At 40.4% G+C, this 26,826-nt stretch overlaps 1 protein-coding gene across 1 annotated transcript in view; it reads left to right on the forward strand.

Annotated features, from left to right (window-relative positions):
* ARHGAP23 (Rho GTPase activating protein 23) overlaps positions 1-26,826 on the forward strand; it is a 247,147-nt gene that overhangs the window by 205,048 nt on the left and 15,273 nt on the right. Inside the window, exons 21-23 of the mRNA XM_082271434.1 lie at positions 2,251-2,292; positions 7,652-7,745; positions 20,662-20,693. Coding sequence (XP_082127560.1) covers positions 2,251-2,292; positions 7,652-7,745; positions 20,662-20,693 — 168 coding nt within the window. The remainder of the gene's footprint in view (positions 1-2,250; positions 2,293-7,651; positions 7,746-20,661; positions 20,694-26,826) is intronic.

Below are 26,826 nucleotides of genomic sequence, written 5' to 3' on the forward strand. Positions count from 1 at the left end.
GATCCGTAAAAAACTCAGCATTTTTTTTACTCCCATGTACAACAGGCCTTATAGTGTAGTAAATAAAAACACATTCATTTATTGTAAAATATAATTACAAAGCACTCAGCACCTGGTCAGGCACCCTTGAGATCAACTGGACACACACGTGGACTAAGCGGTTCATTTACCTTTTTGTGAGAGGATTACATGCTTTCTTCCTTATACATGTTCTTTCATCTTGATTATTCTTTAATTTATTGTAAAAAAAAAAAAAAATGGGTTTTTAATTACTACACTTTGCGCTGGATCTCTGTTCTTTTTCACATCTCTTTTGTTCACAGTCCTCTTGTGTCTAGCTTCTAGATCATCCACTGGTAGTCCTCTCATGTCCAGAATCCCCTGATATCCATCCATGGCCAACGGCCGGGATCAGAGATGTAAAGACTCTAATGCAGAAAGCAGCACATGCTCTGCATTGCCCGTGTGGGCAGTATAAATAAAATAGAGTTTTTGAAAATGGCCTAAATAAAGCATTGAAAACAGTTTATAAAAAGGATAAAAAAATGTAATCCTTTTGTTATTTCTAACTGTATATTATCCCTAGATCGCTTGGAAAGTGGACACCAGTAATTTCCAGGAGGTCTGACTTTTCCTTTTAATGCCAACATTTTAACCTATCCGCAAATGGAGTACTTAAATGTCCTTTCTGCTTAACTAAGCGCTGGCTTAATAAGCAGGATCCACTTCGAAATGCATTGCCATTCACACTGCACCTCTGAGACATGCTGTCAATGAGAGAAACTTTCCCTGCCTTGGAACACTGCCATGGGCTCTCTGCAGATCAAGAAAGTGCCTATCCCTGCATTCCTGAACCGCTTACAGCACTGACCCTGCTGCTGGCCACTGCTGGAGACTGAAGCTGCTATGGACATAAAGGTGCTACCTGTGGACTATATAGGAGCTGCAGAATACAACATCCTTCATTAGGCAAACTAGGTTGTCATATAATTTTAAAATATACACAAAAAGTAATGCATCAAGCATATATGCAGCCAAAACAGTTTTTTTGTTATCTAGTTTTGACCATAGAAATACAGAAAAGAGTGCCAGACCAAAACTGGATCGATGCGTCCAAGATAATAATTTTTGGTAAAAAAAAGTCATAAAAAAACAGCCAATGTATTTTGGATGCAACAACAGCTCTCCTCATGTTAGGGTTCGGCAGGTAGTGGCTACCAGTGTAGAAGTGCACATGTATGCATTGATAGGCAGGAGAGTATTGCACCTCAGTGTGTAGTGGCTGTCAGTAGAAAAGAGCATGGTTTTCAGTGGGAAAAGGGTCACTGCAATGTTGGTTATTTAGGTGTGTGGTGGTCAGGTTGTGGTGGTCAGGTAGGAACTGTGTGGTAGTACAGTAATCATCAATAAAGGAATTTTGTGGCAGCTCAGTGGGGGCCAGTAAAGAAGTGCCCGACAGTACAGAGGACTGCCTCTGTACTGTCCCAAACACAGTAAAGTAGTGTTTTGGGTTTGCTCTGTGAAAGAGCAGGGTGCAATAATGCTCAGGAGAAGTATGCAGCTTTTAGTGGGGATAACTTTAGAAGTGCACGACAGTCGGTGGAGAAAGTGGGTGCAGTGGTCATCGCCAGTGCATGTCAGTGTAGTGGCAATCAGTGGAGACGTTTTAAGTTTGTGGAGTGTTGGTCAGTGAGGAATTGCACTGCAGTGGAGTGTTGGTCAGTGTGGCATTGGCAGTCAGTTCATTTGAAAGTGGAGAAGTGCACATCAGTGCAGTGACAGTCAGTGGGGAGGTGCAGTGGCAGTTGCAGAAAGTGTGCAGTGTGGGTTGAGGAGAACTATGCAGCGCTGAAATGGCAGCCAGTGGAGAACGGCACAGCAGTACAGCAGGCTGTTAATAAATAAGTGTGAAGCAGTGCAGTGTCTTTCAGAGTAGTGTGCGGTTGCTGTGGTAGTCAATGACTTGTATATCACCCTTAAAAATGAAGTGTGCAGGAGTAGTGGCAGTTAGTGGAGAAATGCGGTGATTCCAGTGCTCATCAGTAAAATGTGTGGCTGCAGTGGGAAAAGTGCATGTCAGTTCAGTGTTGGTCAGTTGATAAGTATAATTTGTTAAAGTATAATATACATGTGTTATGCCACAATAAATAGCAAAAAGTATTAAAGATTAGTGTTTTCTGTTCTAAGTACATAGTGTTCCCTCTACTCTCTGTAACTCACTGAAACTAACTCTTCCTCTCTGTGTTCTAGTCTGACTGGTTTTTCAGTGAAGAGCACGAGAAAGCTGAAAAGGCAAGTATGCTGTTCATAAATAAATACCAGCTAAAGTGTTCCAACTCTCAAAAAAACAGTATACTACGGGACAGCTGGACACAAACAATAATACACATATATAAGCAAAACTGTGTTGCGCTGTCTCTTTAAATAAATACAAAAGTGTTGTGATTATAAATTTAGTGATTATGAAGTAACCTTCTTAAACTCACAATCCTCTCTAATCAGTGTGAATCTCAGAGCTCAATATCCTCCAGTGGCAAAATTTAGTGATAAACAAAGCCCTTTACTATGTAAAAAAAAAAAGCACGCCTCAAAGGACGTGTGAATTCTCCATGCAAAACCGTCAATCCAGTGCTCCTCCACCTGCACATCACACTACTTACCAGAGAAATAGACCCCACATTTATAGAGGTCCCACAGTGCTTAACCTAAATCCCAGATGGATGGTTGGATCAGAATATCCACCTTTATCCAAACGCCAAAAGCAGTCTTCAAAGCTCAGTCATATTCTGGAAGGAACAAGAAAAAGCTCCATAATGTAGTATAACTGGGAACCATTTATTAAACAAGAAATCAATACTCAAAAGCATTAAAAATCATACAGCATGACACAAACGCTCAGCTCTCTATGACGGGCATGATGACATCACCACTATGTTTCGCCCAACACATGTTTAATCGCAAGGAGAGTCCTTTTTTATGAAACTTAAAATGACTTGGTGGGTCTTATATTCTGGCCACCTTATTTACAAACCACAAATCCCAGACAATCCTCAAAACAAGGAGAGTTTCTTAGGTTGGTCTACCGGATTGGGAGAGATCCTTAGGGATAAAGCTCTCTTGTAGATGACCTTAGGGAAATCAGGGAGGTGTGGACCAATAACCATGTCATTCTTTAATATAGTCCCATGCTTCTTTAACCACCTCCCACCCGGGCCATAGTACATATACGGCCGGGTGGGAGTCTCGTTCTTCTGAATGGACGTTCCGGAACGTCCTTCAGAAGGAGAGAGATCGCGCCGCCACGGGCACGCGCAGCGGCGCGATCTCGATGTGCCTGTGTCCCTAGGACACAGAGCAACAAGACTCGGCAGGAGGGCCCTGTGATTGGCCCTCCTGATCACATGACGGCTGTGACCAATCACAGCCGTCATGTAATGTCAATACAGCCGTTGTAACGGCTTCGATCTCTTCTCCTCCTGACAGATCCTGTCAGTGAGGAGAAGATCAGAGGATCGATTCTGCAGCCGGGGTGATCAGTGAGTATTTCTAATTACTCACTGATCACAGGGGGGGTCTGTGCTGGTAATCAGATGATTGATTACCAGTGCAGCCCTGGGGGGAGGGGATGCCACTAGAGCCACCAGGGATGCCCACCCATGACCACCAGGGATGCCCACCATGACCACCAGGGATGGCAAACAGGGCTCAGAGAGCCTGCCAGTGGTGCCCCCCTATCAGTGCTGCCCACCAATGCCATCTATCAGTGCTGCCCACCAGTGCCCATTATTGCCATCTATCAGTGCCGCCCACCAGTGCCCATTATTGCCCACCAGTGCTGCCTATCAGTGCCCCCCATCAGTGCCGCCCATCAGTGCCCATCAGTGCCGCCTATCAGTGCCCATCAGTGCCGCCCATCAGTGCCCATCAGTGCTGCCTATCAGTGCCCATCAGCGCTGCCTATCAGTGCCCACCAATGCTGCATATCAGTGCTATCTATCAGTGCCACATAGTGCCCATCAGTGCTGCATATCAGTGCTACCTATCAGTGCCCATCAGTGCTGCATATCAGTGCCACCCCATCAGTGTCTCCTCATCAGTGCCTGTCAGTGCGGCGTCATCAGTGCTCATCGGTGCAGGAAAAAACTTATCTATTTACAACATTTTATAACATAAACAAAACAACTTTTTTTTTTTTCAAACTTTTCGGTCTTTTTTTATTTGTGCACCAAAAAAGAAAAAACCTGGCGGTGATCAAATACCACCAAAAGAAAGCTCTATTTGTGGGGGGAAAATGACATCAATTTGGTGTAGGTACAGTGTTGCATGACCGCGCAATTGTCATTCAAAATGCAACAGCGCTAAAAGCTGAAAATTGGTCTGGGAAGGAAGGGGGTTTAAGTGCCCAGTATTGAGGTAGTTAAGGGCTTTCTCTGCAATTTTATGCTGTTTTACCTTCTTCCCGTTGTAAGTATTACTACATTTAATAAATATTGGATGTTACTATCGTAATGCACTATGGTGCCTTCATGTCTTCCTTTTTGGGTTCAATTTGAATTTGCGTTGGGGCTGAGTCTACCAGGGACTGATGGGATCTAATATTTGGAGCCATCGATAGTGATCAGAGATTGGGGAGCTTGAGTTTTTGGCAGGGATACTGTATGGCAGGGTGGCCATTGGGCTCATTGCTTGTTTAATCTCTGTTGACCCCTCATTATTTGGGGTCAGTATTTCCAGTAAGCTGTTCTTTTGTGCGGTGATAGAACACGTGGTTTATGAGAAGGGTAGCTGACACCTGTAGTTCACCTACCACAAGATTGTGCACATTAATTTCTTATTTGTGTGGACTTTATTTGTGCACTTTTTTGTTTTTGTGCACTGACTGTTAAAAAAGGCAATTCACACTGCGCAAATGATAAAAAAAATCATAATCCCACAGAATATCCTTTTGGAGTGGGCCGCAGATTCCCCCCACTGTTTCTGTTATAAAAAAGGTTAGGACCAGATGTGTACTGTCTAACATGTCTTTGGATACTAAGTTGCGCTGCACGGGCGACTTCAAAGTCACCCGAAGTCGGGGCGACTTTGAGTCGGATTAGTGTGAACCGGCTCTTATAGTGAAAACCTCATGTCAAAACAATCAGTAGATCCAGAGGACCAGGCAGTTGAAATTATAGGCAAGTGTCAACAAAGTTTTACAAGTTAAAATGGTAATAAACCCAAAACCACAAAATATTGCTGCTTACCAATCATTAGATGTGGTGGCTGCATTGGTTTTATTTTTTAGGTTTTTTCCCCTCTTTGTTTCCACTTGGTAATCTGGCCAGTAACAAACCTTCCTTTATTAGAGTACCCCCACTCTGGATGAACGAGAACAGTGGGCACAGCAGACAGCAACATTGCCTGTTTGGGGAGAGGAGAGTGTTAAATGTACTAGCAGATTTAAATATACTAACAAAATGAAGCCAAACTCCAGCTCACACGTTATCAGTTACAGCAACAGTTTTTTTTTTTTTTTTTTTTGGGATAAAGGTTTTACATAAATAAATCAAGGCTAATCATTGTAAGACCTACCAGTGGTAAATGGTTTGTCTTATCCCTGATAAACTGATACATCTGTAAACTGATACATCTTGAAGAGAGCTTTTTCTTTTAAAAAATAGACCTACTGGCCAGATCACCTCATGAAAATAACAGAAAGAAAGAAAGAATAAAAAGGAAAACAAATGCAACCATCACATCTAAGAATTCATAAGATGCCACATAGTAAATATTTTCTTTTTGGTTTTAATACTGCATTAAGCTTAGCCAGGAATTTGATTGTAAAGTAATTGTAAAAGACCTGGGGCACCTTTGGGCCAAGAGCTAGGGCAAGCAGTGGGCATGGCCACTTTTTCTTAACAGTGGGAGTTGTTTATAGGAGCATGGTAAATATAAATGTTAGCCTACTTGCTGTATGCCCAGCACCCATAAGCCCCAATCCCTGTACCCATAAAATATGCTTTAATTGCTGTGCCACAAGTAAGACTCTCACAGACATGTATAAAAGCAAGGGGTGAGGAATACATAAACACAGAACACTGAAGTTAAAGAGTATGTGGTTTAGGCATACATAACGCACGGCGTGCAAAGGTTAAGTGTGATTAATGTACTGTGAGCAAGGGTCAGGAGTGTATAACGCACAGATTGCAGGTCTCAGAAGAATGTAGCACGCAGAATGCTGGAATTGGGATCAGCAGTGTGTCAGGGTGTGGTGATTAATGTGATATTAAAGGCTCTGTTTATTTTATTTTTTTTATTTTGCTAAAATAAAAAAAGATGTTCTAGTTGCCTTCTCTGTGCAACCCCTTTATGTCCTCTTTTGAAGCCCCCTGCCGGTGCTGTCCACTCCTTCTCCGTGAAGGTGCCCTCTCAGCAAGCTGTGTTACTATGGAGGCACCCGTGCAGGCGCGATCCCAAGCCGGGCTGTGTGTGCCGCTTGAGCATAGGACCATAATGCAGAGAAAGCATTCAAGTAGAAAACCTTTTGGGGTTTAGAGCCACTTTGAATGTATATGGCGCATAGAGTGCAGGAGTCAGGAGTGTATAATGCACTAATTTGTAATTTTACACACATTTTTTTTTTAAACACTTTTTGATCATCAGTGACAAAAACTAGGGGCAGTGGAATTGGGCACCACACCTGAGACTCCAAATGTCCACATTGCAGTCAGTAACGGGTTCATTGACCTACAACTTTACATCATCAGAGTCTGCCCTCTGTCACACACTCTGGTCAGAAGGGTTCCTGTAATAAAATGGGAGCCAGTGACAGCAGCAAATGCTGGAGATTGATTGGAGCACTGCACTGCTCACCCTGGCAGAAATGATAATTTAACCGCTTTGGTGCTTTCTAGATCTTTAACCTGGAACTAGTAGTCAAATTCTGACATTACTCTGACTTATTTGATCTGTATGCTTTTCGCAGGTCAGTTACTCAACGTATAGAAGCCAGAGACAAGTAGGAAGCTGGTATTTTCAGAAAGCGGTCAGCAATGGCAGCCTCCTAATTTCTCTTAGGAAGAGTTTATTTTAAAGTGAAGGTTGTATTTAAAAACAAACCTGTTATACTTACCTGTGCGGTGGTTTTGCCCAAAGCAGTCCCGCTCTTCTCTTTGGGTTCCCTATTGGCAGTCCTTCCTCCCCCTGCCAAGTGCCCCCCAATAGCAAGCCTCTTGCTATGGGGACATTTAAACAGGCTTGCTCCCGAGCCGCGCTCCTGTGAATGGTGCTTCACAGACAGAGCGCGGCGCGGCCCCGCTCCCTGCCCCACTCTCTGCTCATCGGCCCACTGGCTGTGATTGAATGCAGCAGGATCCGCTGCTGTGTTAGCCAATGAGGAGAGAGAGACCTGGGAGAGCCGCTGCTCTCATACACATCACTGGATCAAGATGGGGCTCAGGTAAGTATGGGGAGGGGGAGCTGCATCCAGATGTTTTTTTACAAAAAATAAATTTCTGCCTTTAGAACCAATTTAATCCTCTATTGATTTTGTGCCTTCTGGAATTGGTTCTGTTACTGGCCTGGATTTATGCTCCCTCTGTGTCACACATCTTAATGTTCTTTATTGCATTGCTTTGGTAATTGCATAACTTTCACTTTGTATGCCTTTCAGACTCCAGTAGATGAATCAGATTCCCAGTCTGTACCAAATATTGAACATCTTCTGCCAAATATCGGAAGGACAGTACTTCTAGGAGATACCTCAGGTAAATTGTTGACAACTTCATAGTATTTTCTGTACATCAATATAGCACCTATTTTAAACATCTTAATGTTAAATATGGCTAAGAGAAACAGGAATGTGCAGAAAGCAGATTTCGGTTTACTATAACAAGACCAGAAAAATTTGCAGTGGTTTACTGTGCTTCCTAAAATGTTTATTAGTTTGGTTAGTAACAATAATATAGAATGAATCTCAATTCTCCCACTCTGTGTCTTTATTTATTAGAGTGTCTAAAATAATGACCTTAGCTCAGCCCCAACCAACAGGATTATTGTTATTCATTTTCAGGCTGTGCTTTAATAAAGTACACTTAAATTAAACTGGCTGCGAAGGGTGATTTAATGCAGCGCACTTTATTGATGGTGTAGGCGTACTTGTATCATTCTGGTGGCTATAATGGTTATTTCATAATATAGAAAGACATCATTCTGGTTGGTCTTCTCAAAATTACAAAGGCCTGACCTTCCCTGGCATGTGGTAACTTGAAATAATCCTAAGCCTTTCTTCCTTTCCTCCTTCACCTGTCCTCTGGTCCTCTTCCCCTCTCTTCTCTCAGTGGATCTTCTGCAGCTGTGAACGGTATGGTTTGGTTTCTAATGCTTCCTAATCACACAGGTGGTTGTAAGAGAGATGGCAGTCACATTCAATAGTATTTTTCAATAAAAAAGACTAGTTGCAGAAAACTAGTTTGCCTCTCAATCTTCTTTAAATCTTGCTTGAAAGCGATAAACTGTGTTTGAGCAGGATAGATTTTATACAGTAGGGTATTTAGCTTCTATCATCTCTCTTATGACCACCCATTTTCCTAGAGGTTTAACACATCTCATGGCTGTTACTGTGTGGCATTGTGTCACGCTGGTGTCTTGTGTTACTTGCTGCTCTCACCCACTTAACAGAGCGGCTCCAACAAGTTAACTGCAGGCTCCTCCATATCCAGAAGCTATATATTGTATTCACAGTGCTGTCTTAATACCCTTTCAAACCACAGGCATTTATCATCTCTATCTAGATGTTCTTCACATTCGTATTATGAGGCTTGTAGTCTTGGGCTTCTGACAGTGCTTCCAGGGCTTTCCAAGAGTTTTGGCTTTTAGCACGGTCTAGTATATAAATTCTTCAACCATACAGTCAATTGCTTTCAATATAAAGTTCATACTGAAGCAGCGCTGAATCAAATGGTGATAAATAAACAAGCATTTAAGTGCAGACAGAAACTCATAAGCATAATATAAATGTATGTGCAAAGTAAAATAAAATGTGCAATGACAAATTAAAAAATCACAAAATACGTGAATGTGAACCAAATAAAGTGAAACAAAGTCCAAAAAGAATTTAGCCCAAAAAAGTCTATATATTTTCTTCTATCAAGATTTTGCAGTTGACAGTTTCTAGTGGTGTCTCCACTTTCCTTTCAGCTCTACGTCACTTTTTTTTCCAGCATTGGCTATTGTTTACCACTGCGGCCAAACTTGGCTGGACTGAACCTTCGCAAGGTGAGCCTGAAAGTAGTCTTCAAGCACTGGGTTCTCCTTAAGAGTGCTTACCCACCTTAGATTTTGTCTGTTACTACAGAGTATTTCCCTGTCCAGTGCTGTGGCATCACTGCAGGCTCTTCCAGTCTTTTGAAGACTCACCCATGCCCACCACATTCATGAGCTTCCTCTGGGCATGGGTCTTCAAAAGACAGTCCTACAGAGATTAAGAGTACCCATCTTCTCCAGATTAGGAAGAGCAAGAATTAGGTTGGTAAATATCTCCATCCTCCCCCCAAAAACGCTTTGCCATGCTCCCTTGACTTTAACTTTGAGGCCTCCTAAGGCTGGCCCCTCACCTGTCAAGGTTTGGCACTCAAAGTTGCCCAGGTCCATCAGGAAACCCTCCTTTGCAAGAAGGTATTCCCCCATTTTTCAGAGGGCGAGGAGTTCTGTTGGCTTTTGCAGACACTTGGAAATTTTGCATTGCCAATGCTTGGGTGCATGTCCATAAGGAAACCCTTTGCATGATGGTATGCCCCTATTTTTAGAGGTCAAGGAGTTCTGTTGGCTTTTGCACACACCTGAAAATCTTGCATCGCTAATCCTTGGGTGCAAGAGGTGGTGTCTGTTTTGCTTTGTCATTTGAAGTGTTACTAAACCCAGGACCCTGCATTCATTATATCTGGTCTCCCACAATACACAGAACATGGAAATGCAATTATTTTAGTAAATATGAACTGCTAAATACTGTTTCTCATCAGCAAAAATATAGAAGTCTTGTGACTTTCATCAGTGTTCGGTTGAGCACTGGTTAAAGCTTATATGAGGAGTTTTCATTCTCCTCTGACTGTCCTATGAGGCTACATGATTCCTGATCCTCTGTCTGGACAGTGCTGATTGGTCCTGTGCCGATCGCATGCACCCTCCCAAAAAAAGCTAAAAACTCTCTAGCAATATACACAAAAATGAGCATGTACAGAATGCCCCCCAGGCTCTGTACTATCAGATTGGGGACTGTGGAAGAAAGGGAGGTTTAGAGAAGACAGGATCAAGCAGCCTTTTTACACAATGTGCAGGATTAACACCTTAAGTTCCTCAAAGTATAACAAGCATGCTTTACTGGATATACAGACTGATTTTACTGTTGTGGGTTTAGTAACACTTTAAGGTCACTTTGTGGTAAAGCATAGAAGCATTAAAAAAAAAAAAAAAAACCTATGTAGTGTAGTATTGTGCCTTACTAAACAAAAATGATGTACCTACAAACTACATACAATTTCAGGAAACAATACACAACATACAGTTTTACAAAATGTGCATATGATATACAAATGCACAAGCTATTTCTCCTTTCTAGCAAATGAGCATAGAACAATGTATGCGATATAAAATACTGTACAGTAAGTTACTTAAACTTGGGTTGTGGGTTTAGCATTATCCCCAGGTGTAAAATTCGTTCTTTCAGCCTTCATCCTGTCCACAATCTTATACCCACAGTTAATCCAGAGCAAGACAAAAAAAAAAAAAACATGATTCAATTTGCTCCGGTAGGACACATTTCACATTTTCACAGTTCTTTACTGTGAAAAAAAGCATTTCCCTTTACGCGTGTGGAGGTTAAAGTGATATTAAAAGCTTTATTTTTTTAAACAAACTTGTCATACTCTCCTCCTCTGTGCAATGTTTTTTTCACAGAGCAGCCCAGATCCTCCTACTCTTGGGTCCCCCGCTGGTGCTCCTGGCCCCTCCCTCTTCCCCAGAGCAAGCAGCTGGCTGTGGGGGCACCTGAGCAGACTCGTTTCTGAGCCGCTGCTCTGTGTGTCCATACAGACACAGAACCGTGGCTCGGCCCTGCTCCCTCTCTCTCCTCATTGGCTCACTGGATGTGATTGACAGCAGCCAATGAGGAGTGAGAGTCCCCAGAGAGCCAAGACTCTCGTGCACAGAGCTGGATTGTGATGGGGCTAAACTAAGTATTTGGGGGGGGGGGGGGGCTTAGCTGCACAAAGGATTTTTAGCTTCATGCATAGAATGCATGAAAGTGAAAAACCTTGAACCTTTAGAGCCACTTTAAATATCTTTTCCTCCAGATGTAAAGGGTGCCCCCTTTTTACATGGTGATCATATACCCCCTTATCTTCTCAAGGGAGAATAGATTAAGTTCAGCTAATCTTTCCCAATAGCTGAACTCTCCATGTCTCCTATCAGTTTGGTTGGCCGCCTATGCCCATTCTCCAGTTCCCCAATATACTTTTTGTGAACTGGTGTCAAAACTGAACTGCATATTTGAGGTCTTACGGTTTTTTTGTTTTTGTTTTTTTACAGGGGCAAAATTATCTTTTTTTTTTTTCTCTCTATATACGTTGCTCAAAAAAAAATTAAAGGAACACTTTGAAAACACATCAGATCTCAATGGTGGAAAAATGCTTGATATCTATAATGATATGGACTAGGTAATGTGTTAGGAACAAAAGGATGCCACATCCTTTGATGGAAATGAAAATTATCAACTTACAGAGGGCTGAATTCAAAGATACCCTGAATATCAAAGTGAACAAATGGTGCAGCAGGCTAATCCATTTTGCTGAAATTTCATTGCATCAACTCAGAATGGTACTTAGTTTGTATGGCCCCCACTTGCTTGTATGCATGCCTGACAATGTCGGGCATGCTCCTAATGAGATAACGGATGGTGTCCTGGGGTATTTACTCCCAGATCTGGACCAGGGCATCACTGCACTCCTGAACAGACTGAGATGCAACCTGGTGTCATCAGATGGTCGAAAACATAATGTCCCAGAGGTGTTATATTGGATTTAGGCGAGCGTGGGGGACATTCAATGGTATCAATTCCTTCATCCTCCAAGAACTGGCTACATACTCTAGTCAAATGAGGCCGGGCATTGACATGCACTAGGAGGAGCCCAGGACCCACTGCACCAGCGTAGGGTCTGACAGTGGGTCCAAGTATTTCATCCCAATACCTAATGGCAGTCAAGGTGCCATTGTCTAGCCTGTAAAGGTCTATGTGTCCCTCCATGGATATACCTCCCCAAACCATCACTGACCCACCACCAAACTGGTCATGCTGAATGATGTTAAAGGCAGCATAACGTTCTCCACAGCTTCTCCAGACTCTTTTACGTCTGACATATGTGCTCAAGGTAAACCTGCTCTCATCTGTGAAAAGCACTGGGCACCAGTGGTGGGCCTGCCAATTCTGGTGTTCAATGACGATTAACGGTGCCAAGCAGTGAGCACAGGGCCCCGTAGAGGATGTCGGCCCTCAGGCCACTCTCATGAAGTCTTTCTGATTGTTTGGTCAGAGACATTCACACCAGTGGTCTGCTGGAGGTCATTTTGTAGGGCTCTGGCAGTGCTCATCCTGTTCCTCTGATGGGTTAAGGACCTTCTACGGGCCTGTCCAGCTTTTCTGGAGTAACTGCCTGTCTCCTGGAATATCTTCCATGCTCTTGAGACTGTGTTCAGGGATACAGCAAACCTTCTGGCAATGGCACATATAGATGTGCCATTCTGGAGGAGTTGGACTGCCTGTGCAACCTCTATAGCAGTAGTGACACTGACCCTAGCCAGATGCAAAACTAGTGAAAAACAGGCAGAAAAGATGAGTAGGGAAAAATGTCAGTGGCCTCCACCTGTAAAACCATTCCTGTTTTGGAGGTTGTCTCATTGCTGCCCATCTAGTGCAGCTTTTGTTAATTTACCACCAAAGCAGCTTAAACTGATTAACAACCCACTCTGCTACTTAACTGACCAGATCAATATCCCAGGAGTTTAAATGACTTGATGCTATACTCTGATTAAAAAGTGTTCCTTTAATTTTTTTTGAGCATTATATATATATATATATATATATATATATATATATATATATATATATATATATAGTCAGGTCCATAAATATTGGGACATCAACATAATTCTAATTGTTTTGGCTCTATACACCACCACAATGGATTTGAAATGAAACAAACAAGATGTGCTTTAACTGCATACTTTCAGCTTTAATTTGAGGGTATTTACATCCAAATCAGGTGAAAGGTGTAGGAATTACAACAGTTTGTATATGTGCCTCTCCCTTTTTAAGGGACCAAAAGTAATGAGGCAATTGGCTGCTCAGCTGTTTCATGGTCAGGTGTGTGTTATTCCCTCATTATCCCATTTACAAGGAGCAGATAAAATGTCCAGAGTTCATTTCAAGTGTGCTATTTGCATTTGGAATCTGTTTCTGTCAACTCTCAATATGAGATCTAAAGAGCTGTCTCTATCAGTGAAGCAAGCCATCATTAGGCTGAAAAAACAAAACAAACCCATCAGAGAGATAGCAAAAATATTAGGTGTGGCCAAATCAACTGTTTGGAACATCCTTAAAAAGAAAGAATGCACCGGTGAGCTCAGCAGCACCAAAAGACCCGGAAAACCACCGAAAACAACTGTGGAGGATGACCAAAGAATTCTTTCCCTGGTGAAGAAAACACTCTTCACAACAGTTGGCCAGATAACACTCTCCAGGAGGTAGGTGTATGTGTGTCAAAGTCAACAATTAAGAGAAGACTTCACCAGAGTGAATACAGAGGGTTCACCACAAGATGTAAACCATTGGTGAGCCTCAAAAGCAGGAAGGCCAGATTAGAGTTTGCCAAACAACATCTGAAAAAGCCTTCACAGTTCTGGAACAACATCCTATGGACAGATGAGACCAAGATCAACTTGTACCAGAGTAATGGGAAGAGAAGGGTATGGAGAAGGGAAGAAACTGCTCATGATCCAAAGCATACCACCTCATCAGTGAAGCATGGTGGTGGTAGTGTCATGGCGTGGGCATGTATGGCTGCCAATGGAACTGGTTCTCTTGTATTTATTGATGTGACTGCTGACAAAGGCAGCAGGATGAATTCTAAGTGTTTCAGGCAATATTATCTGCTCATATTCAGCCAAATGCTTCAGGACTCATTGGACGGCGCTTCGTAGTGCAGATGGACAATGACCCGAAGCATACTGCGAAAGCAACCAAAGAGTTTTTTAAGGGAAAGAAGTGGAATGTTATGCAATGGCCAAGTCAATCACCTGACCTGAATCCGATTGAGCATGCATTTTACTTGCTGACGACAAAACTGTAGGGAAAATCCCCCAAGAAGAAGCAGGAACTGGAGACAGTTGCAGGAGGGATCTGGGAGAGCATCACCAGGGATGAAACCCAGCATCTGGTGATGTCTATGCATTCCAGACTTCAGGCTATATTTGACTGCAAAGGATTTGCAACCAAGTATTAAAAAGTGAAAGTTTGATTTATAATTGTTAATCTCTCCCATTACTTTTGGTCCCTTAGAAAGTGGGAGGCACATATACAAACTGTTGTAATTCCTACACTGTTCACCTGGTTTGGATGTAAATACCCTTAAATTAAAGTTGAAAGTCTGCAATTAAAGCACATCTTGTTTGTTTCATTTCAAATCCATCGTGGTGGTGTATAGAGCCAAAAAGATTAGAATTGTGTCAATGTCCCAATATTTATGGACCTGACTGTAATATATATTGCTAGCTTTACAAACTGCAGCCTAGCCTTGCTGTTTTTATGTTTTTGATCTATCAGAACACCCAGGATTTTTCTCGACCATTCACTCACAAAGCTGCTGACTTGGCATTTGTGGTGGATCGCTTTGTCAGCACTGGCTGGCTTACAGTTAGCAGGTAACAGGAAAGTCATATGATGTCTCTTGTGCACCAGTTTGAAGAGAGTTTTCACATTGAAATCCCTCTTCACCGCACCGTAACTGTGCCCATTGGACGTAGTAGTAAAGCAGCCCCATTCGCTTCTATGTGGCGCAATCTCAGGAATCTTAAGGAATATCTGCCAATATGCAGCATTCACTACCTTATTGTTACACCATAAAGGATTTTTGTACTTGCAGTAAAACTAATTGTGAGTAACTTGCTCTGCGAGTGTTTTGCAAGATGAGCAAATTTTTTTTTTTTTTTTCATAAATTTTGACTTGCTAAACATGCGATGCCTTGAGAGAGGTGCCTCTAAGGGTAACAATATGGTTACATTTAATGAAGGTACAACATTAAGCAACTCACAAGGTTGATTAAAACGGGCACATCTAATTATTTAGGCATCCGGGGTAAAGCTGTTCACATAGACCATCCTCCGCATTGCTATCAACCCCATCCCTTCCACGCTGCGCTCCACGACTTGCTTTCAGATCGCTCTACTGCAGGGTAGTCTTCCCGGTCACTATTGCAGACTGACAGCAGTGAGAGCCGGCAGTGCAGAGTGCAGAGGATGGTCTATGTGGACAGCTTTACCCGGGATGCCTACATACTTAGATGTGCCTGTTTTAATTATCAACCATGTGAGTTGCTAAATGTTATACCTTCATCAAATGTAACCATATTGCTACACTTAGAGGCACTTCTCTTCTCTTTTTATACTCTGTAGCTCCTGCAGGATTTTGCTTCCAATCCCTCTGTGGATGGACATTTTATGATTATACAACCTATCACATTGCTATAATCTTTTTATATGGACTATAAACTTAAGGATTTATGAATACATGGTTGTGGAATGAATTATCTGACTTTCTATTATTTCTTATGGGGAAATTCGCTTTCATATACATGTGCTTTGGATTGCAGGCTTGTTTCCGTATCTAAATATGCTTGCAATCCAATGTTTTACTGTACTATAAAATCATATTCTTTGAGTCAAGTAAAGGGCGCAAGTCCCATCAATTGTGATTGGTACTGCTTTACAACAAAAATTGGAGGTTGCTAGTCATGGGAGGGGTCATACTCAGGTGTTTTTTTTTTTTTTGCCAGTGTCCAATCCTTAAGGTGGCAGTATAACACAGATGTTCTAGGGTTCCAGTGTCCTTCAATGGATAGAAAGTGCAAAACTCCTATTAATGTGCTTAATGGTAAATCTGGTCCTTTTTTTAACCTACAGCTGCATATTTTTTTGTATATTGTTAAAAGGAAGAGCAAATTTTGTTTTATAAAAAGTGTAATAAATGCAACATTTAAAACTTCCCCATTTGGAGCCTGAAAATGCACAACTAGAAGCAATGGGTAAGCCTAGGTCACACTGTCAGAAACTCAGGTGTGCTTTTCCATATACATTTTCCATTACCATTGCTGTACCCATTCCCTATGTGTCTTTAGTAATTGTCACATAGCTGCTACTGAACCATCTGGCCTGTGTCTGTCCTAGATACTCAGCCGGTAAAACTGTAAATTATGTAAATAAAAAGACTAGTCATGTATTAAGATCGATATTTTTAGGAAATTAAATGTAAACTGTAACTAAAACAGATATTTAAGTTTAGCTTTGGGTAGATTCTGCAGGTTTAAAGCCGCTGGAACCATCGACTTCTTATATTAGAAACTCCAGTAGTCCACTTTTTGCACACATACAGTTGTGCTCATAGGTTTACATACCCTGATTTCTTGGCCATTTTTCCAAGAATATGAATGGTTACACAAAAACCTTTCTTTCACTCATGGTTAGTGTTTGCCTGAAGCCATTTATTATCAATCAACTGTGTTTACTCTTTTTAAATAATAATGACAACAGAAACTACCCAAATTACCCTGATCAAAAGTTTACATACCCTGGTGATTTTGGCCTGATAACATGCACACAAGTTGACACAAAGGGGTTTGAATGGCTATTAAAGGTAACCATCCTCACCTGTGATCTGTTTGCTTGTAATTAGTGAGTGTGTATGAAAGGTCAATGAGTTTCTGGACTCCTGATAGACCCTTGCATCTTTCATCCAGTGCTGACATTTCTGGATTCTGAGTCATGGGGAAAGCAAAAGAATTGTCAAAGGATCTGCGGGAAAAGGTAGTTGAGCTGTATAAAACAGGAAAGGGATATAAAAAGATATCCAAGGAATTGAGAATCAGCAGTGTTCAAACTCTAATCAGGAAGTGGAAAATGAGGGGTTCTGTTGAAACCAAACCACAGTTAGGTAGACCAACTGAAATTTCAGCCACAACTGTTAGGAAAATTGTTTGGGATCCAAAAAAAAAAAACCCCACAAATAAATTGATGGCAATATGAATGCAGTATGTTATCAAAAAGTACTGGAGGAAAATTTGCATTCATCAGCCCGGAAGCTGCGCATGGGAAGTACTTGGACATTCCAACATGACAATGATCTTTACCACAAAGCCAAGTCGACCTGTCATTGGCTACAGCAGATCAAAGTGAAGGTTCTGGAGTGGCCATCTCAGTCTTCCGACCTCAATACCATCGAGCCACTCTGGGGAGATATCAGACGTGCAGTTCATGCAAGATAGCCCAAGAATTTACAGGAACTGGAGGCTTTTTGCCAGGAAGAATTGGCAGCTTTACCATCTGTGAAGGTAATGAGCCTCATCCACAAATATCACAAAAGACTTCAAGCTGTCATTGATGTTAAAGGGGGCAATCCAGGGTATTAAGAACTGGGGTACGTAAACTTTTGATCAGGATCGTTTGGGTAGTTTCTGTTGTCATTATGACTTAATAAGAGTAAACACAGTTGATTGATAATAAATGGCTTCAGCCAAACACTAACCATAAGTGAAAGAAAAGTTTTTGTGTTATCATTCACATTCTCTGAAAAATAGGAAGGAATCATAAATTCTGCCAGGGTATGTAAACTTATGAGCACAATTGTAAAAAAAACAAACACAAGGGAGCACCTCCATTTAGGTGCAAATTGTTAAAAAGAATAAAATACAATCATAATGCACTCACTAGTTAAAAGTGGATCAAGGCTTGTTATAGACCTCCATCTTGATGGAAGTACAGCTGTCATGCTTCAGGCTGGAACATAAGTAACAGCAGCTTCCGGAAGTTGCAAGATGGCTGCGGCTCCAAACAGCTCCTCCATCAAGAACTCTGCTTCAGCTAGCCACATTGCTGCAGAGCTGTGCAGCCTCACGGTGATCCTATGGAGGTCTGAATGGGTTTATGGCAAGCCTTGATTCACTTTTAACTAGTGAGTGCATTTTTATTGTCTTTTATTCTTTTTAATAAAATGCTACACCTAGATGGAAGTGCCAGCTTGTGTTTGTTTTTTTTATATGTGCATTTGGATCTCGAGACCTAAACTGAGAGGAGCTGCATTCACTTCACCTGGTGTTTCCTACCACTCTCCTAATGACAGTTGGGTTCTAGTCAGCACAATAGTTTAATCATTTTCTTTAGTCCACTTTTTGCACCAGTATTTTTAGTTGCCCTCCACTGTGTCCATTAGAAGTCTCATTTGACTGCTTTCTCTATATATCAAGTCAGTATTATGTAAGTTATTTTACAGTATGGGGGACAAAAATGCACCCATGTCCCTTCATAATGACATGGCTGAGAGGAAGTAATGGAAACTTTAGTGGTGAGGGTTTGCTTCTAAAACGCATAAGATGTCCGTGAGCAATTACACCAGTTTGCATCTACCCAAAATTAAAATTGTGATTTTATGTTAAGTTTAATCCATAAAATATAATAGGAAGTATATGTTAATAAGTGTGTTTTTTGTGCATTTTTATAAATATCCCCAAATTGTATACTGTATATCATTAGGAAGAGAAATTACTATGAACTGGCCTAGTTCCAACTTACTGTTCATCAGATTAGTGCAACTTCTGGTTGGTTTTTGTTGGTTAAATCATACTGTGCATAGTTCTGAGGCTGATGTATGAAAAGTATGTTAGAATAAAGACTCATTGCCCATAATTACCATAATGATCGGCTTGTGACTGTCATTTCTGTAGTTTTAAGTCAGGGCATGAAACTAAGATTCTGATTGGTTGCTATAGGCAATAAGTTTTCCTGATGCACACTTTTCATACATCAGCTTATTTTATATTATAGTATATGCTAATGTCTCAAAAAGTTGCCTGTTTGTTTCCTCTATTTACTGTGCATTCTTTTTTTACCTCTATACATCTTAATGTCTCTTTCTTATCCATTCTATTTGTATACCTTCAATCAATCAAATTGCCATTCAACTCATTCCCATTTTCTTGTTTGCTGGAGGAGCCTGCATTTGTCTCTTTTGTGTAGTCCATGTGCTTGTGTCCATGTATGAACAAAGGTGTTGTATGTTACATAGGTTTTTATGTAGTCTAAAGGGGAGCTATTAAATACGAGCATTAAAGATATACATTTTGTTGTAATTGGGATTATGTGGGCTTGTACAATTTTTTTTCATTCTTTCACAAGCTCTTTTCAAGAAAATTCCTTTTTCCTGGAAAAACCCCATATTTGGAATTAATAAGGTTACTAGTGTAGTTTCTTACAAAGAGCTAAAAAATTTAGGGATTTGAATCCAAAGTCATTTTTCTCTACAAATAAACCTGTTATGAAGGCTCTGTAAAAAATGCTAAAAGCAATCTTACATATTTTTGTACATTTGGATTTACATAATAGGTAGTAGTATCAGTAATAAGTAGCACAACTGTACAGCTGAGTTAACAAATGTATTGTGAACTAAGTATGTTGCACGCAGGTGCTCTCGAGGACTAAATTTCAACAGCATTATAATTTTTCCCTATGGGGAAAAAACAGTACAATGGCATATAGGCTCCATTTGCAAATACTGTTTGTTCTAAACTGACAATAAATTGTCATTGGTTTCTATGGTTTCACTGCACTTTGCAAATGACCATTGAGCTTTCTATTGTCTTATTAAATAGGGCTGAATGGGTGATGCAGTATAGAAGAATTTATCACCAACATAGATATGCTTATTGTACGGAAGATGATAATGAAAACAATAAATTCCCTAGACGCTCTATGATAAGAAAGAGGATTTTAGGTACACTATGATGTCTAGATGTAGATATTATTAAACAATATTCGAGCACAGATTATACAGCCTAGTACCCATATTTTAAGGAGGCACCATATGTCTGTGGTTTATTATGTGTTAAACATTTGTATTAGATATCGATTTCTCATTTGTGCTGTGAATAATATGAGGGTATTTTGGAAGATGTAGTAGCATGGATATGCCAATATGCCAGAGAAAGCTGATCTAAAGCTGCCCATAGATTGATAAATCTTCAAAGATAAATTCTTAGGAAAGAACGTTCTAAAAGAGTTTTTTTTTTTTTTTTTTTTTCTGATCACTAGTAGGTCAAATCAACATTCGTTTTCAACCACAGTGACAATAAAATCGGAAGCTGCAGATAGAAATTTGTTTGAGAAAAATTTTCCTAACAGTGTGATTTTTGTGCAGTAAAGTCCATTTATTCCAAAATCAAATGTTAAAAGCAAACAAAATTGAATATTAGTACGAATTTTCCTAAGAATTTTTGTTCGAAATTCTATCCATCTTTTATGGCCAGCTTAATGCTTGTTGTTACATGTGACCTTGATGCACTCTCATTGTCTCTTCTGATTTTCTTTAGATATAACCAACAGTGATTCTGCCAAAGCAAAGGTAAGTATTTAGAGAATATATGTTAGATGTTGAACATGGGCTTAGAGCTGTCGAAAGACAACACAGACTAGAAAAAAAAAAGATTATTCTGAGAGTTGCTTATAATCATTGAACATGTTCTGTGTGTTATGCTTTTTTAGAAAATAAAACTCTCACCGTGGTGCTTTTATCATTGTGTATTATGTGTGGTGAGCAAATTGGGGTGACACAATGGGTCCAATTCAAAAAGACATTTGTGACACATTTCTGGAGGTTTGACTGTAGTTAGAAGCCATGCACCATTCAAGAAACCCATGCAAAATTTTCATTCCTAGTACATCTGCTACAAATTCCTGTAGTTTTCGCTGACTGTCGCTATTGTAGCATCAAATTCGTACGGAAATACCACCATATTGGTGATGAAAAAAGTGGCGGTGAGTATGACCTCTTTCATGTTTATGTATATATGGGTGTGATTCTCGCGCCGTCCTGAGAGGTATATGAGTGTGTATGCCCTCAATGCCGCATGTACTTTTACTGCTAACCACATAGTTACAGGGATAGAATTAAGGGGGGAGTACCGCGCTTCAAGGGTATTGTATGGAGTAAAGTGACTAAGTGATAAATAATAGTAATAAATAAATCAGTGGTATTACAATTAATAAACAGTTAAACTGGTTCCTGATGTGTTATATTCCAATAAAAATCAAATTCATATAATGTAGCCAAAATAAATAAAATACATATGACAATGAAAAAAAAAAGCTAATAGTGATAAGTGTATAGAACCTTATATAAATCTATATCATATAAAACCATATACAATCTTCTCAAAATTAAATAAATGCATATATGAATAATAAATAACAAAAGTGCTTATGGTGGTTCTGTGTACAAATAAAACTCTATAAAGGTGATATTTGTTTGCCAATAAGGTGCTCTGTGCAAATCGACCACTTGCTAAAAGATATTTCCTCAATATATTTCCAATGAGGTTAAATGCCAATATACATCATAAAGTGCTCAATTGTCCAAAACAATAAAAACGGGAAAAGCAAATCTTCCTCTTCTGTGTATCAAAATAACTTTTCTTCCACCTCTACACCTTGTGAATCAGAGTGCTCATCACCTCTAGGTGTGCTAAATGCTCACCTCAATGCCTCAGGCAATGCGCTTTTAGATCTGTAAAAAGATTTGATCCTTTCTCCTCTCTTCCTCTGAGTGTATAAGGTTGGATATAGGGGATGGTACTCCTGCTAGCCAAGATCAAGCTTGGGCTCGTTGGTGGTTCCTCATATCTCAAAATAAGGGGGCCAATATAGTGTAGTATTGTCAAGCAAGTTTATTAAAAAAAATGTAGCAACTCACATTTAAAACAGCTTCTTTCTGCCAATATGCCGCGGGACTATTCCTCTGTGTCCCGTAACGTCACTTCCGGTGCTCTGCCCTACACGTTGCGTCACGATCACACAGCAGAGCACCGGAAGTGACGTTGCGGGACACGGAGGAATAGTCCCGCGGCATATTGGCGGAAAGAAGCTGTTTTAAATGTGAGTTGCAACATTTTTTTGAATAAACTTGCGTGAAAATACTACACTATATTGGCCCCCTTATTTTGAGATACGATGAAGCACCAGCGAACCCAAGCTTGATCTTGGCTAGGAGGAGTACACCACCATCCCCTATACCCAACCTTATACACTCAGCGGAAGAGAGGAGAAAGGATCAGATCTTTTTACAGATCTAAAAGCGCATTGCCTGAGGCATTGAGGTGAGCATTTAGCACACCTAGAGGTGATGAGCACCGAAGAGCACTCTGATTCACAAGGTGTAGAGGTGGAAGAAAAGTTATTTTGATACACAGAAGAGGAAGATTTGCTTTTCTCGTTTTTATTGTTTTGGACACCCTGAGCACTTTATGATGTATATTGATGTATATTGGCATTTAACCTCATTGGAAATATATTGAGGAAATATCTTTTAGCAAGTGATCGATTTGCACAGAGCACCTTATTGGCACACAAATATCACCTTTTATAGAGTTTTATTTGTACATTTATATAGGGTTCTATACACTTATCACTATTAGCTCTTTTTTTCATTGTCATATGTATTTTATTCATTTTGGCTACATTATATTAATTTGATTTTTATTGGAATATAACACATCAGGAACCAGTTTAATCGTTTTAACCACTTGCCTACTAGGCCTATTTTTGACATTTGGTGTTTACAAGCTAAAATCAGTTGTTTTTGCTAGAAAACTACTTAGGACCCCCAAACATTATATATTTTTTTTTATCAGAGACCCTAGAGAATAAAATGGAGATTATTGCAATATTTTTTATCACACCGTATTTGCGCAGCGGCCTTCCAAACGCATTTTTTTTGGAAAAAATTAACTTTTTTGAATTAAAAAATAAGAAACCAGTAAAGTTAGCCCAGTTTTTTCCCATAATGCGAAAGATAATGTTACGCCGAGTAAATAGATACCCAACATTTCATGCTTCAAAATTGCGCACGCTTACGGAATGGCGACAAACTTTGGTACTTAAAAATCCCCATAGGCGACACTTTAAAAATTTCTACAGGTTGCCATCTTAGAGTTACAGAGGAGGTCTAGGGCTCAAATTATTACTCTTGCTCTATCGATCGCGGCGATACCTCACATGTGGGGTTTGAACACCGTTTACATATGTGGGCGGGGTTTCCGTATGCGTTCGCTTCTGCGCGCGAGCTAACGGGGACAGGGCGCTTTAAATTTTTTTTTTTACTATTTATTTTATTTATTTTTGATTTTTACACCGTTTTAAAAAAAATAAAAAATGTATCATTTTTTTTCTATTACAAGGAATGTAAACATTCCTTGTAATAGAAATAGGCACAACAGGGCCTCTTTTTTGTGAGATCTGGGGTCAAAAAGTCCTCAGATCTCACAAGTACACTTGAAGATTGAAAAAAAAAAAATAAAATGAAAAAAAAAAGGGACTTTTAAGCCGGTTGCTAGGCAACAACGTTTGCCGTAGCTCCGGTCCTCCAAGACCATAGAGTCCTGTCTGTGAGGATCCGGGACCCGATCGTTTTCCCCGCTGCCGGCGGGTCCGGTAAGCCGGGAAAAGGACCGGGACGCGGAGGGAGGGGGTGGCACCTCTTCCGCCATCCCGGAAGGGTGATCCCGCGGCGAATCCGCCACTGGGACCACCCTTATCGGAAAGCCGATCGCCTGCAGTTTAAAAAAATACCAGGGTTATGGCAGCTATCTGCTGCCAGAACACCGGTATTTAGGTTTAAACGCAGGACGTATATATACATTGGCCGGTAGGGAGGTGGTTAAAGCGGAGTTCCAGCCTATTTTGCAACTTTAGTGATTCCTGGAATGCTCGCTATGCTGATCAACAATTGGGCATTTTAAATTTTTTTCGGGGGTCCCTTACCTTATTTTCAGGGCATTTTTGATTGTACTTCCTCCTTCTCCCCCCCTCTGTGGCCACGGCCACCGACATCACTTCCGCCTTTGCATTGCATCCTGGGAGCTGTTTGTCATCACTCCCAGAATGCTGGAATCAGGAAGAACTCCAAGAACACTCCCTGGAATCAGGAAGAAGGACACAGCAGATTACACTGTGGCTTCAGATGCCCACATTCAAGATGGCCATGCCCAGACAGAGTTTTTAAAAGTAAGATTTTGACTAAAATCCAATACTGTACACCTTGTAAGCATGAGAATAGCGGTTCTGTAAAGGGCGATGGATTAGTGTTATAGGGGTATTTTTAGTTAAAAAAAGGTATTTGAGGCTGGAACTCCGCTTTAATTGTAATACCACCGATTTATTTATTACTATTATTTATCACTTAGTCACTTTACTCCATACAATACCCTTGAAGGGCGGTACTCCCCCCCTCCTTAACTCTTTCATGTTTAAGTAAATTGTGTCGCAGTTTTGTCAGATTTGCAACAGATTTATTTACACCTTACTAAACCTATATAAATCTGTGGCTAAATCAAAAGGAACCTAAAGATGAAATCCAGGTATGTATATTTAATATATAGTTACATTGATTCAACTTGGACTAATGTAACTATGCATATACCATATCTGCCCGATGACCCTGGAAACTGAAAATCACTGTAGTAGACAACCGCTAGTCCATTGATTTCCACTTGTTTCCAGGTCTTATTACAAGCAGCTGTTCTGCTGCATTTTAAACACAGGTGGTTGACCACTTGGCATCCACACCATTTAGAGAATTCTTTGCTTTACCTGGAATTCATCTTTAATTTTGTTAGGCATAAAACACCTTAAACTCATTTCAAATCTGGAGTGGTGCATGGAGACTATACAGTTAGTGGAACATAGCAGAGGTTTTTGAGTTTATAATTTTTTTTTTTTTTAACTACTTGCCTACTGGGAACTTTACCCCCATCCTGGCCAGGCCAATTTTCAGCTTACAGCACTGTCACACGTTGAATGACAATTGTGCAGTCATGCAATGCTGTACCCAAACAAAGTTTTTATCATTTTTTTGGATACAGATAGAGACTTCTTTTGGTGGTATCTAATCACTACTGGGTTTTTTATTTTTTGTTAAAAGAACAAAAAAAGGCTGAAAATTTTGAAGAAAAAAAGTTGTTTTTCTTAGCTTCTGTTCTAACATTTTTTAAATAAGTAATTTTTTTCCCTTCACTTATATGCGCTAAATGATGGATATGTAAATAACCGCGCTACCCTATTATTTTTTTGTGGCAATATATAAATGAAAAGTGCCTGTGCAATTTTGTAACCAATGCTCATATAATAACTTGGTGGGATAAATAAATATTATAAATAAATAATATATTAATGTGAAATACCGTGATTCCTCTTAAAGTGCAACGTGCTGAATAATAAATATATTGTAAAATATAACACTCAAATAAATAAATATAAATGTCCAATGCAATCAAGTCCATAAAGTGAATACAAAAATTGTGCAAAAAACGTGCTCAAAACACTGCCGGTGTGGGGATGAAAGTGCTGCGTGACGGTGATCCTTGGGTTCTCACTCTGTGCCCAGGGGTAAGGTAGCACACTTACCGGAAGGTGTGGATTCCAATGGCATACGCCAAAAGGAATGCGTATGCCATTGGAATCCACACAATTTTTGTATTCACTTTATGGACTTGAATACAAAGAATACAGAGAAGTACAGCAAAACCAACTGTGGCAGTACTTCTCCTTTAACTCGCATCTTCAATCTTTCCCTGTCTACTCACATCTTCCACATCTCTCTAAAACATGTATTGGTCACCCCTATACTAACACAAAAAACTTCACTAACAACTTAATTTCCATTTCCTTGCTCCCATTTACCTCCAAGCTTTTAGAATACATAGTCTACCTATTCCTTGTGTACAACCTCAACATTCACTACCTGCTACCGACGTTCTCAGTCTGGCTTTCACCCACAACACTTCAGAAGAAACTGCCCAGTTAAAGTCACTCATAACATACTAGCTGCCAAAACAAGTGGGCACTACTCTCCATACTTGAACTCTTAGACCATTCTGCTGCATTTCTTATCAGCTCCTCCTCAAAAAACTCCACTCCCTTGGCGTCCTAGCCTGTGTTTTGTCTTGATTTACCTCCAACCTATCTCGGCACACCTTCAATGTCACTTACAACTCTATCTTCTCCTCTATCTGTTCTTTAAATCTCTGTTATTGGGTCCCTTCTATTCTCTATCTACACCTTCTCCCAGGGTTATATGATAAACTCCCACAGGTCACGATCTTTATACTGCCAAATCTATCTCTCCACTCCCTAGCTCACCCCTGTGGTCTCCTCGCACATCATTAACCTAATAATTGATAAATCTGTCACGCGACTTCATTAAACTCAATCTTTCCAAAGTTGAGCTCATAATATTTCCTCTGCCATATCCCCTCCCCCCAACTTCTCTATCAAGATCAACAGCACTGCAATCAACCAATCCACCCAGGCCAGATTTCTAAGTGTAATCTTGGACTCTGACCTCTCCTTCTAACCCCACATTCAGTCATTTCCCACTTCTCCACAACATTTTATAAACTTCACCCTTTCCTAACTAATCACACCACAAAGCCTCTATCACCGTAACTATTGCCATTCCCGCCTTGTTAGCCTATAGTCTATCA

This window comes from Pelophylax lessonae (genome assembly GCF_965119305.1).
Source record: "Pelophylax lessonae genome assembly, chromosome: 11".
Taxonomy (NCBI): Eukaryota; Metazoa; Chordata; class Amphibia; order Anura; family Ranidae; genus Pelophylax; species Pelophylax lessonae.